This window comes from Thermobia domestica, chromosome 12, assembly GCF_964235325.1.
Source record: "Thermobia domestica chromosome 12, izTheDome1.hap1.1, whole genome shotgun sequence".
Taxonomy (NCBI): domain Eukaryota; kingdom Metazoa; phylum Arthropoda; class Insecta; order Zygentoma; family Lepismatidae; genus Thermobia; species Thermobia domestica.
The window spans coordinates 59,076,023-59,097,516 of NC_137465.1; the positions used below are offsets into that span (position 1 = coordinate 59,076,023).

At 35.2% G+C, this 21,494-nt stretch overlaps 1 protein-coding gene across 1 annotated transcript; it reads left to right on the forward strand.

Moving 5' to 3' along the window:
- The first annotated feature begins 11,609 nt into the window (after positions 1–11,609).
- LOC145666468 (alpha-galactosidase MYORG-like) lies at positions 11,610–21,162 on the forward strand. Its single transcript, XM_081733709.1, has 5 exons — positions 11,610–11,713; positions 11,977–12,120; positions 15,833–17,235; positions 18,027–18,183; positions 20,655–21,162. Exons 1-5 carry the CDS (start codon positions 11,686–11,688, stop codon positions 20,846–20,848), a joined length of 1,926 nt encoding a protein of 641 aa, XP_081589835.1. The 5' UTR covers positions 11,610–11,685; the 3' UTR covers positions 20,849–21,162.
- Positions 21,163–21,494: the final 332 nt, after the last annotated feature.

A 21,494-nucleotide genomic window follows, 5' to 3' on the forward strand; every position in this document is an offset into this window, starting at 1 on the left:
ATGTTAGACAATATATATGTGCATAGTTATTGTCGGTAGATTTATTAAATTAATAAATCTATTTATTACAGATGTCACACACACACACATTATATATATATATATATATATATGGAGGTTAAGGCATTTATTGTCTCATTTTGATATTTGCACCTTCAGACTTTATGCCCTGTTGGCCTAATTTTATTCCCCCCAATATAGATTATCTAATTCGCACACTGATTAATAGTATTTCATTTCTATTTCTACATAATTTCTACATTACTTTAAAAACTGGTTCCTTTTCATCATTTGTAAATTACTACTTTGCTACCTTTTAGTGCAAATGGAAATGGAACTTAAAAGATCATATTATTAGTTATATAAAGTACAGTCAACGAATTTTAATTTTTTTAACCTCCGAATTATTTAAAACCTAAAAGTCAATCACAATAAATGAAATTAAAGCAATTAGTCATATGGTTCTTATAATATCGAAGATAAAGTAAAGTAATGGAAATAAACTCCTTCCCGGGAATTTATATGCCAGGGGAAAAACCTGGGAATATTCCCATTTTTTATTTTCCTTCCCACCGGGAATATTCCCACTGCCCATCACTAATTATACCTCGTTTGAAAGCTAATAAAACAGGCTTGCAGATGGTATACAGATTGCCCCAACACTTCATGCAAGAGGGAAGTAACGGAGGGAAATTTTTCATATTTCCCTATAAAATTTATTTTTTAAAACAATTTTGCACTATTCTTGAGTGGAAACACTGTCGCTAGAGGAATAGTATCTGATCAGGCGAACTTATTATGAAAGGGAGGGATATATTTCCCTCCCTTTCACAATATTTGTATCAAATGTGTTACGAAGCACAGTAGCACTCTCCACAATCACTTCACACACTTTCAGCACAAACAATTAGTCAATAAATTATTTTTCCTGTTTCAAAGATGCACTTCCACATGTCTGTAACAGCAATCCTGAAACAAAGAAATGAAAATAACAATGCATCAATGTAGCCAATATAAATTTAGAAACCCATACTGACTAACAAGAATAATGACCTCTATTGAGTAATGTTAGGAAACGTAATACCTATCTAAATAACTCAAAAGGGGTTTAATTGTATAAATGCAAATGAATACATTAAGAAATAAATGCAGTTGAATATAAATTCCTTTGATGCTGCAGGTAAATAGCTACAGGCAAATGGTTATCTATCTCAACCTAGTTATTCACATGGTCAATATCTTCCAATGATTAGTTTATGTTGAATTTTGAATCGAATCCCATTTAGTGCCCAAAATGAAACTTCGTGGTGTTTTAGTACACATACGAGACTGCAACCAGGACAATTTTGAACAAATTCGCAGAGCGGCCATTCCATTCTTACGGACGGGACATTTTAGCTCACGATTGTAACAAAAAAACAAAATTCTATAAAATATATAGGATTGTTTATATATCTTAAGATTGGTCGCTGGGCTCTTTTTATCTAACCTTATTTTTTAATAACAGAAATCGATTTTACCGTCTTTATGATGATCAGTAACTAAACTTACGGACGGGACATTTTTTGGACACATGTTGTTGTAGACGTCAACTTGAGCGTCATTTTCTGCGAATTGCAAAATTTTAGCAAGCTTATTATTTTTTTTTTTTTCCTGTAGGGTTTAAACTATTTACCTACACGTTTCCTCACGTTTCATCTGAGAAAATTTATATTTCACTCAATAATAAAAGAATTAGTAATCTTACGGACGGGACCAAGAATTATCTTACGGACGGGACAAAAAATAATTGCTAAAGAGGACTTCTTGGAACACTTTTTACTGTCTGAACTTAGTTATTACCCACAAAAGAACTAAAACTAGATATAATGTTTACAGTTTCGAGAAACATAAAGGAATTATGCACTTGAACTCTTTTAAAAATTAACATAACTACATGTAAAAAGTACATAGCATATTACTCTTTTAAATTTGCAATATTACTAGAAAACTACAAATATTCCGTCTGGCCTACGATATTAATACGAGGAGATTGGATGAGGCTTGTAACTTCACAAATTTTTTCACGTGGATGTAAACAGTTGAATTCACATTTTAAAATATTTAGCAAACTCGGAATCACGTACAAAATTTCAATAACATCATTCTTCTCAACACCACCTTAAGTGACAACAATTGTTTGTGTGTGTGTTTAATTTCTCCGAACACTTTAACCAATTTGACTACTTTTAATGTCACTCTGCTTTACTTATTGGGGGTTATCACATTATTTTCCGGAATCCGAGTAAATATCACTGAATTTCACTCGCGCTCCTTTCGGACGGTCTTCAATCTCTTCACTTGGATCTAAAGATTCTAGCTCAGCGTGCTTCCACACTTCGTAACAACTTGTCTCACATTGAACAGTTCTTCCGGTTTCAATTTGACGCTCATCAACAGAGCGAAAGTAATGTCGAGACTGAACTTGCGGCATTGAACAAACGCGGGTCCACCTTTTCTCGAGAATATCCCTGTGTTCACTCACAATTTCTTCACCAACGAAGAATAACTTAATTCCGTCGGGCTTACAAAGCTCAGTACAGCATTTGAAAAATTCCCTTGCTGTAGAAACCTCCATCTGTCGAGACTTAACCCTTTCCCACACCATTCTCTTGAGTGTGCCTCCTACACCGTCCACGGCTCCTTTCCCGTGAGAAGTTGCAAAAAAGTTTCATCTGAGAAAACATTCATATACTCAATTTTGTGTTTTGCCTTTAAGACAGTAACTAAAGTTTTCAAGAAGACCCACACACAGGACTTGCCGTGGCTCGTATTGTTACTAATAATCGCATAGCACTGCTTTGAATTCTTCATCCAGGCCACACCAGGAAAGATAGTGACTTGAGTTTCGTTCCAGTGTGCATTCTGTATTTCGTCTTGTGCCACACAGGAATAATTTTCTGCAAAATTTACTTGCAGAACAACTACACCACACTTCAAGTTCTCTTTTTTCATTTGAAAGTAAGATTCTAGGGTCATCTTAACAAAGCAGTGAGTCTTAAATTTTAACAAGCTTTCTCTATCACATTTACTGCATCTGGAACAGTCCTATGGACAGTACAACGAGTTGGGTGTCTGTTCACATCAACCCACTGCTTCCAAAAAATTTCTTCACTTAAATCACAATCACTACCAGCAAAAGCTGAAAGATCTGTTGTACAAAGCTGGCAGTTTCCATTCATCTGATTTTCGTTGGACACATCACAGCAAAGGCCTTTCAGATCTTTGGCGGTTTTAGGAAAACCATGTATTGCCTTGACCAGTTCACTCAAAATGAAATTGAAGTTCGCGTGAAGCTTACAGACAAGCATTATGTGACATTTTAGAACTAAGCATAATGTGTGTTGGTCTCAATTCGTAGAACTTACTTTTCTTTACTTTAATTTCAGGATACTCTGTACGAAACAAAGCAAATGTTTCTTTTACTGTCATTAAAAGGTGTCTCTTTTGTTTTTTAATTTTTCCATTATCAGTTTTAACGCTCTTGAAATCGCGCTTTCCAGGAGCTTGCCTACTTATGTCGTCACGGCTGTAGAAATCTTGAACCTTTTGTACAGTTTCATTGCTGAGGATTGTAGCCCCCCTTTCAGTGATGACAACAAATAGTAACTGTATTGAGTACTTCTTACGGACGGGACACATTTTCTTAATTCGTTTATTTGTTAAATATGAATCACTGGTTGATCACACTTTGAAATTAAATTAAAATTACATTTCTTCCTTTACATATGTGTTTTCAGAACGTTATTATTACTCTACAGAACATAAAAAGCACTTCTTTACCTTTTTTCTTACGGACGGGACATCCGAAACACTTTCAAGTGCTGAGCTATTTCTAGGAGAATCAGAAGTGATAATCCACTGCCGAACACTGCATCATACACACAACAAACAATGACTTTTTCCCTCCAAGCGTTGCTTTCTCAAAGTCAGTAACATGGATAAATAAGTGTTGCCAACAAACGCCTGAAATATTTCCCGGCGATGCACAGGCAGTTCAGTAAATTCGAACTGCCAAAATTGGACAAAACAAATTTTAATTGCGTTTATTTTCTTTCAGTCAATGATACACATTCTTCACTAACTTAAGGCATATTTTCAGTTAAATACCAACAACATGAAAATTTCACTACAAGGTTTACTTTTGCATGGAATGGCCGAGAGACATTTCTGTGCGAAATTCGAAATTTGAATTTGAATTTTTGAAGTGTTACTTTTTAATATACAGTTTTTTTAATATAATACAACTTGTAGAGCAATCTTTAAGCTTTCAAATTCTGTTTGTTCCATGTCTCTACTGCATATATTAACCATCTTATGACAATTTTTAATAATCACTGTAACTGAAAAAATGCCCTTTTTGGCAATTTTTGAACACCCTGTATGGGGACACTTTCAGGAGGAGAGGGATAATATTTGGGATTTTTTCATCTTCCACTGTAATAAAGCTGTACATCAGTTTTTAAAAAACCTGAAATGGTCAAGTCTGATGACTTGTTAATTTGACATGGAAGTTCCCTAGAGCAACATCTTTTATTACTAATAATTACAAGTTCTTGATATTAGTAATTTTAAGCACTATTTCAATGTTAACTATGTGCAATTTACCATATCTTCGGAACAGTTTGAGATTTAGAACTTTCGTAAAAGGCATTATGACCATTATGTTTATTGAAAACTAACTGTGTGACTAGATGTGATACTTACCTAATAATTTTTCGGAATAATTATTATTATATATTCTGTCTTTTTGGCAGATCTTGGGACTAATGAGTTATTTATTCTTTTTTTTAAATTTTAATTTTAGGTTTGGGCCTGGAATGTTTCTTCCACGTTTGTCGATATTGAGCATCTCTTCTAACTCCCAATATTTTTTTCAATTTTTCAAATCATCTACCAGCTGTGTTCTTCTTCCCATTCCTCGCTTTGCTTCCATCTTTCCTTCTATGGCGGTATGAAGAAGACAATTTCTCCGCAAGATGACTCCAATACAATTGAGCTTCTTACGAAGGATGCTGGCTAGAAGCATATATATATATATTGCAATCCGTTTCAAAACATCGTCATTTGTTATTCACTCTGTTCACTTTATCTTCTCCATCTTCCTCCAACACCATGTTTCGAAGCTCTCTAAATATTTCTTCTCTAACTTCCGTAATGTCCAAGTCTCTGAATCATAAAGTCTAGTGCTCCAAATATAGCACTTGACCAATTTCTTTCTTAGTCCAATAAGCCTGCTAGTTCAGAGTAATCTTTTCTTGTTGAATACTTCTTTGGCCATGACAAATCTTAATCTGACCTCTTCGGTGCAGTAAGCGTATCTCGTCAAAATACTTCCCAGATACTTGAAATGATCGACCAGAATAAATATAAGAAAATAAAACATTGAATCCCTTTTATGATTATTCATACTTGTTAGAAATACATTATATGGTCATAGTATTTGACACTAACTCGAGTATATTGCTCCGTGTGTCTTACTTGTGTTATTACTGTTGTAGAGGCCTCCAAAATTTAAATATTTATCTACGTTTATGATACTGTAGCGTCCTTAATTTGTAGCACTGAACAGTAAATCTGATATTGTAAGTTTTCGTTTTATATGTTTGAAATATGTAATAAGCTGATGTAGTTCGATTGAAAATATACAACTTTCTGTCGGGTTGGTAACACTTAATTTGGCAGTATTGCACAGAATGTCAACCAATGTTTCCGTGTAAGAATTTGAATACTATAAAATTTCATTCAATTTTATCAACTAGTATAAAATTTAGAAGTACAAGATAAATGGTCTACCCTGTATGTTCTCTTTCACCCTACACTGTAAATTAGGTAAATGTAACTACTAAATGAGTTTGAGTGTTTTCTTGCTATTCACAAGATCTCTGAAACTAGTGAACGAAGAATTATTAATTTTTAAAAAAATATATTTTCTTTGCACCTAGGCTGTAGAATAAACGAATGTTTACTAAATACGACTCATATGGGGAAAGGGGGCCTTGACCATATCATGCCCATCAGCTATCTAAAACTTTTTGACGTAGAACCTTGAAATTTTGTTAAAAAGTACTCATTGCAGATTAAGGCATAAAAATATAGAATAAAATATAAATAAATAAGGATATGTAAGAGTGAGTGCGCGTGTTTCATATTCATCTTTATGCTATTATGCTCCATTTGTTTGGTTCTTATTATGTTGTCATTTGTCAACAGGCATGTATCGTTTCATTTTTCTCTGACACGTGAGAGGAAAATATTTTTAAATACTATGGAGTAAGCGGAATGTAGCTTTTCAATTTTTGCAATTATAGTTAAGAAATGGAATGAAAATAAGTTGCTGTACGACTTCAAGAAAAAAGGGAGTACGTGTAAGTGCATATCATACGGATTCTACTTCTTATTCCTAAAAGTGGGTGTTTTTCCAAAATCCAAATGTGCAAAAATAGTACTTGAGTAAGAGTCATTTCCAGAACCGATTGTTAAACAGGGCCGTTTCGAGCATAAAGTCTTGCTCTGTTTGTGGTGGAACTACGGGGAGGTAATTCACTTCCAGTTCGTACTATTACGTCAACTCTTATACCGAACAGTTGGAGTGGATGAATGCTACTCGACGCCAAAAATATTCTGCATTAGTCAACATAAAGCACATCCTCCTATACAGGAAAACGCCAAACAACACTTAGCTCAAAAAGTGCAACAAAAAGGAAAAAAACCTTAATGATATCTAATTGATGCCATGTTCCGCATATATTCTTGACTTTGCCCTTGCTCCTTGTTCCATTCATGACCCACTCCCTGAAATCACGATTCTTCACCAACCAGCAGGAGGTAGAGACAGCAATGAATCATTTGTATTCTTTAAGGACAAGAGGTTATCTTGACTTAGAATCGAGGTACAGGCAGGAAAGTGGGTACAGACACTTCAACACGATGGAAACCCTTGTAATAAGCTCCGGTAGTTTGAGTCTTCGCAACGACAACGACCTCCCATAAATTATTTATTTTCAGGGAGTTTCGGCTAAAAGTAGATAACTTTCATCGATCATTCACCATGATCGCCAAAGAGATTGCCTCACTTGCCATAGGAAGCACCCCAATTTATATTTGCTATAGAACTTATACACTGAGGCAGGATAAGGTCTATAGAGAATATACGAATATTTGGTGAGTGAGCTTGGCTCAGTTGGCTGTGTTGTAGACACGTAAAAATGGTCTTCCCCCCGACCGAGGTCAACCCGGATCGGATACAAAGTATCCGGTCCAAAAAATGTACGAGTAACTACTCGCTCACAGGCGAGGCCATTATGCATCGATGAGTAACGATTGAGCATTTAACGGGACTAATTTCCTGCCGTGGCACACGTGCAGAACATAGAGCATGGGCGTGGCCGCTCTGGGCAGTTCCGACGGCGCCCGACCATGAGTCGCTATCATCGACAGAGGTCAAACCCCGCACATCCGGAAGGCACCGAGGAAGCTTCGCGGTCAACGATCGTGCCATCATCATCAAACATGCATTGTGCTAATTGTAATAAACATATCGATAAGCTAAAACGTGCACAAAAGCGAATTTTGAATGGACAGTGGTTCTGTAATTCGTGTGCTATGAAAATGTATAGAAGAGACAATGTTCGAAGCCGATCCAGATCAGCTTCCAAATCAAGTTCAAGTGCAGGTTCGGAAATAGAACCCAGTTCGGAGTCTGGCACTGGATCGGACACAGATTGGAATAGTGACGATGTGGTTAGTGCGGATGAAAAGGAAGAAGAGGAAACTGTAAAGCTACCATTCTCTAGAACATCAAAGACGAAATCGAAGTGCTTACTAAGATGTACTCTAGTAAGCGTGACAAAAGAGGGTGTACCCTAGTAAGCGTAACCGCTACGAAACGTGACAAAAGAGGCAATAACCCAAGTGATGGTTGAAAAGGCCATAGTCGTTCCTATCGGTACAAGGTTCTGTCGTGATCACTTCGAAAACGATGACAACTTCAAGCAAAAAGCACTTGAAAAAGTGGTTCAACACAAGATCAGTGAGGACTCAGAGCTGCCAGTAAATGAATGGATAAACCTCATCACAGGACTAAGAATCGGTAGTTCAGTACATGAGAAGGTAAACGATCCCTTCTCAAAAATGTCAGATGTGGAAATGTCACTAGCTACAGGTAGAACTAAAGCTCAGTTTGATGACTTAGTCAGACAATCAAAATGCAATAAGATAGAGCTTGGAGTATATCTGACAATGCTGTGCACTGGTGAATCCCAAAGATCACTTGGACTAAGATATAAAATGGATAAGACTCGTGTATATAGATGTATTCAGAATGTTCGTCAGTCAATGTGGATGAACTTCGTTCCAAAACATATCAGTGTAAAAATAGAAACACAAGAAGATGCAGATGCTCTTCGAGCTAATCTCAAAAATAATCAATCAATCTTCGCAAATACTTTGTACGGAACTAACGATGAATCGATAATAACGGTGTGGGATGGTACGTACTTGTACTTGAATAAGAGCCTCAATTTTCGATATCAAAGAATGTCATACTCTGAACATAAAAAGCCAAACTGTGTAAAGTAATGGTGATATGTGCTCCAAACGGATACATACAGTCCGGACGATGACTTCTGGGATGGAAACTCGTCAAATGGAGCAGTTCTCCGCATGATAATGAATCAAACCTGGTTCAAGATGTTGTACAAAACAGGCGATGTGTTCGTACTAGACCGAGAATTCTCCCATGTAGCAAATGAGCTTGAAGAAAAGGGATTTGAAGTTAAAATACCCTTATCTCACCAAGGAAATAAACAGTTGGATGACATTCAGGCAAATAAATCAAGAGAATGCACAGCTGTCCGTTGGGTAATCGAAAACACGAATCAAGACTTTAAAAAATATAAGTACTTGGCTAAACAGTTAAGGAGTAGAATGATACGAAGTCTACTTAGAGACACGACAGTTGTAGCCGCCATGCACAACGCGTACGGTAAGAGAAGATACAGAAAGAACGAAGCTCAGGCGGCTCAGAAGCTACTCAGCTTGATCAATGAACGCAACTGGCTGGCTCCGTTAGTTCAGCCAATGAACAAAGTGAGAGCAGCGTTCCAAAAGATGACAGCTGATGAAATACCAGAATTCCCAGAGTTAAGTGAACGAAACATGAACGAACTAGGATCGACATACATCAAAAGTCTAGCCAAGTCATAATACTTCAACCACGCGTTCAATGGAGAATATGAGTTCTCGATAGTAAAAGATCATCATCCTGACTATGCCGAACTTATGCCAGCAATTCCAATGCTTGTAAGAGGCAAAATGCAATCTCGTCATTCGAGCAGTAAGCAGTACATGCTATACATTCTGTGTGACTTGGACTTAGATGGACACAAAGCCACCAAAGCACACTACTGTACTTGCAACAACGGTGCAAGAACTGCAGGTTGCTGCGCACATGTAATGGCAGTAATATGGTATCTCGGGTACTATAGACACACTGACGAAACGATACACGCTCCTTCAGACTTCCTAAATAGGCACTTCGACGGAAGTGCAATGCCACCATACGAACCTGACGATGAACCTAGGGTGTAAATAGTGTAGATAAAGAAAAACAAACCAAAAAACGACAAAAATAAGACAATCCACACAAAAGTAATAAACTACGAAAATCCAAAAAAAACATAAAATATGAAAATCCAAAAAAGAAATAAAATAAAAAACTCCAAAAAAGTCATGCAACTATTAAAAAAATATAAAAAATATAAAATATAAAAAATATAAAAAAGAAACAACTGTACATATACATTTTTCAGCTGCCGATTTTCATGTCACGTGATTTTCTCCAGATAATAAGATATACATTTTCAGAAAGCTCTTTGTCCATAGTTTCTTATTTTTAGTTTTTTGTTAAACATTTCCGATGTTCACGTATGTAATATATCGTAAAAAACCTACTTTTTTCGGTCCTCCCATAGACCGCCATGTTAATTCAAACCGATTTTAGGTATGATCCAGATGGTCATCGTACTTACATTTCGTATTAACGTACGCAGAATTGATCGCGCTACAACATATATCAATATCATTATTGTTCGCAATGGGGTGCTACAGCATTATACGGGAGGCAATCTCTTTGGCACGAAAAAGGACTGCTATTTGTTCCAGAAACTGACATTCCACCTTAAGGGTTGCATATTTAAGGATACGAAGACAGTCAAGATGGCCGGAACGAGGGAATTCAAAGCATAGTGCATGAAGACAACTTCTCAAGTGCTTTGAATTACACCAACAAGGAAAATTAGTACATCAAAAGAAAAGATTACTAAGCAGATAGCTGAAGTAATATTACCTTTTCTCCAGGTATATTTTTCACTTTATGAAATCAGTAACAAATTTTACTGAGCACTGTGTAAAGCACTTTCTTTTGACGCTCGCGTCTTCATCATTGTTCAATTTATGTATGCGCGCTACATAAATGCCACTAATGCTTCACACTACTATGTTTTTTTCTTAAACGACTAGATATATCCTTAATAAAAACCAGACTTATGACTGGAATTGTATACAGCGGAAGTTATAAACATTAATTGTAAAGTGTAGAGCAGATAGATGTATACACCATACAAAAGAGGAATAAACAGGCGAATAGAGGAAATCACATAAACCTCAATTCTTCACATTTTGCTAAATGAAGCCAAGAGCGAGAATACATTTTGAGCGCGAGGACCAGTGTAAGATAGCATTTTGAGGGCGAGATCATATTTTTAAGAGCGTGGGTAAAAATAGGTTTCGAGGGTGTGTGCGAGTAAGGGCTAAGGCGCGTTAGGATTATGAGAAGTGTGCACCTCTGATCTGGTAGGGACATTGAACATTGGAAAGACACACCACTACACTGGAAATCTATGCACATAGAGAGCATAAAAATTTAAATAAATATCTCTTGTAAATTACATTTGGATTGGTCAAGAACGCGGGAAGATATCAGATATCAGGATCTTACTGAAATAATAAATAATAATGTTGATTGGATATAAATGAATTTTAAGTTCTTCTTCGATGTAGCTTAAATTTTCTTAAGGTACAATTTTAGTTAGATGGTACCAGTTTATGGTACTCTCAGCAACTATAGGTGTAATTGTATCGTTCACAATAAAAAGAATTGGATTATTTAAATTCAATATATAGTACTCAATGATAAAACAACTTTCACTCGAGAAAGAAATAATAATAACTTGTTTTGTTAGTAGTGAAGATAAGTGTATTGTTTCTACAGAAGGCAAAACAAGTTATACAAAAGATAATCGGACACGTAAGAGAAAAAGTTGATAAAGTTGGAGACTTTCATGATTCACTTTTCAGAGTTAGTTGCTATGCCTTTGCATTTAGGAATTATTTTATTGGTTAAAAATCAAATAAACAGAAACTTGCCTGTAGATAAGCAATGGTAAGTAATCATCTGCAACGCCTCAAGTTCACTATTGTTTTTGAAACAAGGTAAAACAATAAAATTGAGATATGATATCACCTCTAGTATCTTTGTGATTTTTTTTAAAAAAATGAATCAAAACAAATTATGTGTTTCTAATTGCATAGGATATCACAATAACTAAGAATGATTTAGATCGCTAAGTGACACAAACTGGCATAATGATTTCTTTAAAGTTAAGAATTTTCGGTAAGTAAATGTTAATTGACGAAGTATTTTCCGATTCCCAGGGATTTTTAAATATACTTCCGACAGTATTTTTAGCTTTCCATGTTGAATAAGTGAAATTACTATTGAATGAATTCTCAATATGCTTAAGCTTTCAATGTTTAACTATTTGAATTTATGTAATTTTGAGCGGCACTGAAGTCAAAACTTACTTCTGTGTAATATTTATTTTTCCTACGAAAAAAATCTTCTAACGATATTTTATTTTTTTCACTTTCTCGCAGCGACTTTGTTAACATGTTTGCTTCACGTAAAAGGAGGGAATTTCCAGGAACAAAAGAACGATCGACTTTTAACACCAAACCTTCAAATCAATGCAATAGACGATGGAGTTCAAATTTCTATACACCCTCTGAAATTTTCTAAAGGTTAGTATGTATTATGATGTTAAGTAGCCACCTACTACTGTAGTCCAATTACGTGTACATTAATTATTTAAGTTAAAATAAAATATCATTGTCTTCGTCTTTACCAATATATCTCAAAATGATCTGTGTAGCGTGTTTCGAGATCTGAGTTAGGGAACAGAAAACATGTAACGTGTTATAAGTTATCGAGACGATGTTTGAAATTGATGAATATAAATTAGCTATACTGTAATAAAATATACAATATTCATTTAAAATATATCGAAGTACAGTATAGCCTATTACATGCATAAGTAAGTTAATGTTTTGTGTCTTGACACACAATTGAATTGATGAATAGAATATACAAGACTAAAATAAGACACGTGAGTGAACTTCAAAAGTAGTGTAACACGTATTCAGGGATGCATTCACAGGGGAATCCACCGGAACCCTTCCAAAAAATCTTCCTAACTCAACATACGCTTTCTCAATAAAACTCACTGGCGTCTCTGGTATGGAAAATTTGGGGGGGGGGGCATCAAAGAAAGTTATTTAATTGGTACTACCGAGCCCAACCTGTTTATTATCTTCGATTCCATTTGTTACCTTTCTGCTTACCTTCACGGCCCCCCTGATATCAAGAACTCTGTTATAATCTTTTCACAACCTGAATATTATATTCCGAATAAATATAATAATAATTATTATTTATATGTTATTCTGTCGTTAGTAAATGAAGTAAATTAGAATAAAATATTGAATATTTTGTACCTCAAAATATTGGGAGGACGCGTTCCCCTCATCCTCCCGCCAAAGACGCCCGAGATAAAACTGTAATTGTTTAAAAGAGAAATGATTGATGTAGCATGAAAATTTGATCCTACACTTCATCTGTACTCTTTCCTTTATAAAAACATTACAGTTGATCATTTTTTTTTTTCTGAAAATATAAGTGGAAATATTTTACAATTACTTATCGTCTTTTCGGATGCAGAATAATACTCGTTAAATAAAACATAGACATAGTGGCTCGTAGTATTGGACCCTTCAACAAAAGCTTCTGGGTGCGCGCCTGCACGTATTGCAATACGTTTGTTTGGATTAGTATAGTTTTCTTAAATGGGTGAATAATTTAAATATCAAATTACACGTATAGTACAGTATATCAAGCTTCTTTGCGCCATTTCTTCAACCCAAAAACACCTTTAGCAGTATTCTCTGCTAAATAATTTCCTAGCGAAGTTACTGAAACTTATACAAAATATGCCATGACATTCAAAACAGACTGGTTAATCAACTCACTAATTCCGAACTTAAAAATGCTCCTCGATAGTTGTTCTCGCTTTGTAATTTCAGAGCTTCCATATAGATTCTACATAGCACAGGCGCCGATTTCTGTATAAGTTTGCTGGGGCTTTCCAGGTATATGTATTTCGTTATAAAATGTCCAAGTTAAATTTAAAACAAAGATATCCATATCCTGCCCCCCCCCCTTCACGAAAATCAGCACCTATGATTCGTAGCAGTGCAACCAAGAGACAGGCCAAAACTTTGAAGACATCAAAGTTTCTGATCACGAATATAAAGGTTTTTTTTTTTTTTTTTTTTTTAATTATGAGTTCTCGAAATAAATCGAGTTTCTCAGTAAACTGATGCCTGGGCCACTAAAGAGTGGTCATGAAATCAAAAATTATCAAATGAATCAACTATGTTGTTTCTGTATCTTAAGATTGTTTCTGGATAGTTTATTATGTACCAGTAACAGAATCTTGGCATTTTAAAAATCTTTGTTTTAATTTCTCACACAAAAAATGTGTAATTTAAATTCCTTTCGCACACCCTAAAAAAATTTAACATTTATTTTCGTATCTCACTAACGAAACGATAACTCTTATCAAAGTTTCCGATTTTCGGCAACACAGAAAGATGCACATTGATTCTTAAAAACCGTCCCGTATTGATAGAATGAAATAGGGGCGTATTAAAACATTTGGGGCCCTGAAGCCGACTATTTCAAGGGGGCCTTTTGTTCGAATAATTCCAGCGCATGAATTTTCTTTGCTGCCTTCCACAGCCTCAAAGGTTTATCGAAATACCGAGAACTATGCTGTAATATTTTAAGGTGCTCCAAGTTTACAGTAATTAGTTTAATTACATTCATTATTAACAGATAAATGCTCATATACTGCAGTGTAACACACAAATGCCAAATACAAGTCACATGGTCAACCTCACAAAATAAGTATAGTGAAGACGCTGGTGGAAGAAGATTTAAATATAGTGACATCGCGAGCGTAGCGAGCGGAAAAAATTAACGTGGATCTAAAGCCTATAATATAATAAGTTGATTGCTATGTTTTAGTATTAGAAAAATAAACACACTGTTGAACAAGACTGCCTGGGCCTGGGCCTGGAGCCTGGGCTCCATTGGCGACGCCCTTAATCCGCTCCTGGAATGAAAGTGTATTTCAAGGAGAATGGTGCGAATTAACTTAAACCTTAAACCTTAAACTATTAATTTACTGTACAATTTTAAAGTAAAATTGACCAACCCGGTCACAGGGCGTCCTCCATAGAAATTGAGCCAGCTTTAAACCTTCTAGCTGTAGAGACACACAAGATTCACTTTAATACATTTTCATCCCATGATGAATTTCAGTTAGTTCAAAACCGCATTACAGACAGGTAGTCTAATGCGGTACATTTTGCCTGTAAAGCGGCCATCTTTGCACTGATGCTGCTTTGTTCTTTAATGTGCCTGCATTATGCTGCCCTCTGACAGTCATTCTTCGAAAAACAACTCCTGTCAATCGCACAACTTCCTGTAATTTTATCGCACTTTTAAGATTTTCATTTGAATATTGTGTTGTTTGCGTGTTTAGATGTTTGTTTGATACAATATCTGTTTTATCTTATCATCTTAATATCAATATTTACTTGAAGTCTCAAAACTTTAAATATGACTAATTTAAATTTTAGGAAGCTGAACAATTTTCTTGAATATAATAAACACAACATGTATTTGTTTTAAATCAGTGGCGGATCTAGCTCGGAGCCGGGGGGGGCTAGGCCCTTCCACTTTTGGAGTGACAAAAATAATTTAAGCTATTATTTATATATTTTTGAAAGTTTATAGTACACTCATAATATGCCTATCATCGTCTGGGTTCTGACTCCAACACAATTATGTCTGATTTCTTGATTATCAACTTATTCCATTAACTCCTAATTAGTCTTCACACAAATGAATCAGTTCCAAGGAATTTGAACTACTATCGGGAATCGAATCCAGGATTACATATGTCGATGGTAAAGGTAGTAGCCTAGAAGTCTAGAACGAAAATCATTGCTCACATACACACACAAAATATTGTCTGTTTTTGATTAAACTGAATATAGTTTCTTAGAAATTGATTCTCAAAATAAACATTAGAAATTGATTAGTAATAAATCTATACAAAATGGTGTAAAATTCATAGAAAAAACATGAAAATTTTAAAATTCCTAGATTTTGAGTTTCTTTCAAATTCTTATTTCATTTCTTTAGTCAAATTTACCTATTTTCTGCGATTTATGTTTCAGCGTGTTTTCAAAATGTCTTGATAAAATATATTTGTGAACTTTGCAAACATACATTTTCATAAAGAGAAAATAAAAACTTAAATTTCAGTGGGTATATTACACAGCAAAATATAATCTACAGTATATTTCGTCCTTGTTTTCATTGCAGGTAGCAGAACATTATTAAAGAGTATCGTGAGAGGTCCGCATATTTCTGGGGAGCCGGAAATTTGCAATGATGGAGATTACTGTCTCCAGTGGGAAGGAAAAGCTCAATTATCTTTCAGACAGGAAACACCGTATTGTGTAGAAATGAGTTTAGTTGCAGAAGATGAAAGTAGCATTTGCCATGAACTGGACGATTCTACCCAGTGGTACGGTGGGCCATCGGTGTATAATCAATTATGGCCAATTCAACAGATGAATTTCAATGAAACACCTTACATTACAGGTGGTGGTAATTTATTTTTAGGTGTAGTTGAATCATACTGGCTTAATTCAAATGGTATTGGACTTTATGTGCCAGAAGATGCGCCTTTATTTCTAACGCAAAACGAAACTCTTCTGTGCTTCGTCAATAAAATAGCTCCACCGTATGTTTCTAGAGATGATACAGGGGAGTTAAGGTGGAGATATACTTTTTGTCAAGGTGATGATCCCAAGCAAGTACATTTGCATGTGGTGCAAAATTATCTTGGTTTTCCTACAGATATACCTGATGAACGAATGATTCGATACCCAATTTGGTCCACATGGGCTAGGTATAAGAAATACATTAATGAAACTGTTGTGCGCCAACTGGCTGATGAGATTATTTCGTACGGATTCAACAACAGTCAACTGGAGATAGATGAAATGTGGGAACAATGTTTTGGAGACGCTATATTCGACGAGATTAAGTTTCCAGACCCTGCTGCTTTGGTACAAGATTTGCATGATAATGGATTTCGAGTAACTCTTTGGAATCCACCATTTGTCAATGTTGAATGCGATGCCTACAACTACGCAACGGAGAATAGATTTCTTGTGTTTAACAGTGACGAACAACCAATGAATACATCGTGGTGGGAGGGTACTGGTGGAGTAATAGACTTCACGAATCCAGAAGCAGTGAATTGGTGGAGAAGCAGATTAGAAGGCATTCAAGCCAATTTCTCAATCGACTCCTTTAAGTTTGATGCTGGTGAAGCAGGGTTCCTTCCAGAAGGAAGCGTTCTGAACGGTTTACTCGAATTACAACCAGGCATCTTCACCACAAACTACGTAAACGCAACATCATATTTTGGAAAAGCTATCGAGACACGTGTAGTGAAGAGAACTCAATCATTACCACAATTCATTCGAATGTTGGACAAAGATTCTTTGTGGGGTTATAATAACGGTCTCAAGACACTAGTAACTTCGCTTCTACAAACTAATTTAAATGGTTATCCGTTTGTGCTTCCTGATATGGTCGGAGGAAATGGATATGCAGCTAATCCTACTAAAGAACTGTTCATCCGTTGGTTACAGGCCAATACTTTTATGCCTAGCATCCAGTTTTCATATGTTCCTTGGGATTTTGACAATGAGGTATGTGGACAAACATCAAATATATTTTAGTACTACATGTATAACCAGTGCCTGTTTCACAGTATTTCTTAGAAATTTATCAAGGCATTTACATATAGCAAAACTAGTTAGTTACACTTATTTTAAAATGGAAGATTAATTTTCTTAGTAACGCATGAATTGTTCAGTTCAGTCTTAAGTATTGCCAAACATGCTAAAGGTATATGAATGACTATCTAAGAAACTGAATGACGATGAAATAGTGACGTAATTAAAATATGGTCGAAAATAAAGAACCGCGGTAAAATCCTGGAGCACGACGATATTCATCAGAAACTGAGAGCTAAGCAAGTATCCTTCGTTCCGGTTTCCCATCTGCCACAATTGACAAACATAGTGCGCCTGTGAATAGCCCATTTTTTCATAGATATTTGTGTTATAGAAAATATCCTGTATCCTTAAGAAAGGAATATTTATAAAGGATAATGTAATTATCAAATTTCAATACCTGTTAATAACACTCAGTTTTAATTACAGAAGATTAATGTCATGAACCATATTATATTTTGATAGTATTGAGGGACTATCTAGAAAATTGAAAAGTTAAAAATTCGTCTCTAGCTAACGTAATATAGAAATTTGATTTTCGTCAATATGTAAATAAAATAGCTCAAAGTTCAGGATGACTATTCATATATATTTAGTTAGACTTGGTAGAATTCTCGAAGATAACTGTACAAAAAACATTTTTACGATATATTCCTCTGCATATTAAACTAATGTTTTATCATTGGTGATAATTTTCATTCCAGACAGTGGAGATCTCCCGAAAATTTGCAGACTTACATGCTCAATATACGGATAAGATAATCGAATGGGCTAGGAGATCAACAGTGGATGGAACTCCTCTTAATCCGCCAATATGGTGGGTCGATCCGACAAATGAAATGGCTCTGAAAGTTGATTCTGGTAAAGTATAAGTATGAATTACTTTTAGTTAATATATTAAGTTCTCGTCAGCTTTGCCAACTTTTGGATTAATCATAAATTATAAAACTCAATTGGAATAACAAACATAAGTTCAATTGGGGCTACGCATAAATTGTTTGCACTAATTACAATCGAAATGAAAGAGCAACTATCATAAAATGATAGGAGAGATGTAAAGGCGAATGAGGGAGCATAGTTATTAAACCATCTACAAGTATTCGTTTATTTGATCATTCGTAATGATATAGCTTATGTCATCAATTTGTAGTTATATTAAGGTCTTAATGTGTTTTCTTTATTATTTGCTGAGCAGTGTCTATGCTAGAGAGGGACGAAAGATACGAGCCTCCCCTAGTGGTTACGTCTGTCACCCTCCGACTGCCCCTTCAGAATTGTTGAATTGTAATGTAGGTCAAGTAATATTGTATGCTAATCCATGGTTATTGGATCGATAGTATAATCGTTACTGATGTCCAGAATAGAAGCTATTGTGAGCTACTAAAAACACTTGCAAGTGATTGTGAATTTTGATTATGTCCTGAAAGGATTTTCTGAATGTATAAGAAAATGTGGGACCTGTAAGAGATCCAAAGTCTTCATTAAAACCTAATTAGAAAGCAACAATAATTTGTGCAATATAATTGTTTGGTTGGATTTGAGTTCAGCGTCCTTCTCAGAACGGAGGCTATTAGAGACGAGGTCCTTCATCTCAACAACGGATTCGGACCACATTAGATCCCAACTGGATTTGTAATATTTTTAATGTTTTATATGTAACAATTGTTTTTAGTGAAACACTCAGTTTCCAACGTGAAACCTATATCTGTTTGTTGCATTTAAATTCTGAATACCACAAGTTGGAATTATCATCCAAATATATGATTTCAGTTCCAATTTCTGCTCTAAGCCTGAGCCAAATCTATCCAATATTCAAATGAACTTCAATTTAAGAAATATATTAATTTTTACCTGCCTTTTTTCTTTTACATCGTTATGGGACACCGAGGTTACAAAGAATGGGGTTGCGTTTTAAATGGGATTCGATAGAACTTGAATTTAGTGCAATTCCCTAATATCCATAACATAATCCAAGATCGCTTCGCAGAGAATAGTTTTTTCTTACCTTCAAGAGTGCTGCGTAGTAGAGCCCCATCTCATCATTTTGCAAGTTAACATAAATTGGATACTCAGCCAATTTATGTTAACTAAATTGGGTACTTAGCCAAGAGCCTTAAATAAATTTTAAAGACCTAAGAAGTGTGTGTTTTAAATACTACACTGATGTCATCATAAAACTGTTTAGAAACAGTGTGAAAATGTTTCAAAATAAATTTAAATACAGTAAATATTTTAATTTACTGACCGAATCCATCTCCTATTACTCTTCTTCAGACTATTAATCCTAAAGTTTACGAGCTCGAAGATTATTACAATTGTTGGCAGTGACGCTAATTCGTGAGGAAAATTTTATAAATATCCTCATACGAACTGCAGACAACACCCTAGTACTTTTTATAGAAGAAATATTCTTCGCAAAGTAGGAGAGAAAGTTAGAAGCTTAAACATAACGTATAATCAACTATGCATAAGGTACTACAATACACGAGAGCCGAATTGACGTTTCACATGATATAATGGTCAAATGACGCGATATTGGCAAACATCATCTGGCGAGAAATTAACGTTCAAAGGGCAAATGTTACGACATGTTGGTTAGCTTTTGTCTTACTAAGAGCGTCTACCAAGCAGTCTCTCACATCTCAATATTGGTAACATTGATGTAAGTGGTCGATGTGTAGCTAGTGTTACACACGGGCCGCGAAGTACCTTCATAAATTCGAGGCGAGACAAGAAATATATTAAAAATTTCGCGAATATCGTGGGCAACTTTAGTTCTCCTAAGTCTTAGACCTTAAACATTATTTTAGAGTTGCAAAAACTATAAATTGATAAAATTATTGTATGAACATGGTAGTATTAGGTGAAATTAAGAGAAAAGTCAGGACAAATTTTTGCACACAAATGCACAAAATTAGACTAGAAAAATTTCGAGGCGAGACGAGACGTGAAAAACTTTTTCTCAATTGAGACAAGACTGGAAAGAATTGTTCGAAATTAGGAACGGGATTTGTACAAAATTTAGGAAACGATATGAGAAAACCTTACTTCTCGTCTCGTCTCGCCTCGCCTTATATGCAATACTAGTAATATCTGTCTGAAGGTCAAATATCAATTTGGCTGCTGCTTCCAATAGCAGATTTTGTACGAATATTAGGTCTAGATGGTAAAAGTGGACTCAACTTCTGTAAAAATCGAAGGGCCGAAGATGACCTGTACAACCCATGCAATTATGGACAATATCTTACAAAATATGAAGCAAATTTCTGCTAATTTTGTGTACCTTGCTATCGTAATATACTTATCGTTAATTTTTATTGTTCATATTACAGAATACTTGCTTGGAGAGGAAATTCTCGTGGCACCTATTTTGGAAGAAGGAGCAACGAGTAGAGATATCTATTTACCCGCTGGTGAATGGAGAGATGAATTAAGGGCAGATCACCCTATTATAGAGGGACCGATACGAATAATAAATTATCCTGTGGCATTAGACGAGCTAGCCTATTTTACCAAGGTCAACTGAAATACTGAAAAAAAATGGAAAACTGAGGAAATGGAAATTCAACATTGTCCTGTAAAGTTAACGTTTTAGTGTTTTGTACAACTTTTGAACAAACAAATAGTTATTAAGTATAAAAGTATAGAAAGACATTATATCATTGTACAATTTTAAAAGGCAAATGCATTTTTCTTGGTTGCCCGACATGTTACGGATGTTTGTCATAATTATTATATTATTATTAAACATGAGTTACCAGTCATATATCTTGCATCAAAGACAATGCCTAAGAATATAACTAATGTGAAAATTCCAATAAAAATATATTTTGAAAAATATTTTAAATTGAGCTTACTTTGTTTGAGTTTAGTATTTATTTCTATGTGATGAATATAAACACTTTTCATGCAGGAGAAACGACTTCGATACCTGATGGGAATTCATGAACTTCGAACGTTACGTTAAGCTGTAGGCCCACGTTTCAGGTAATCTTGGTGTTAAACAAGGTATTTAAACTTAAAACCAATTTTAGTGTGGGATTCAAACTAGATACTTCCGGAGTCACGCATAATAACACTATGCATGTAACATCTTATTAACTTAATTACTCGATGCAACTGTATTGGAGGTTCTAGGCATGTACGGAGCAGGGGCATAAATAAGGGCCCCG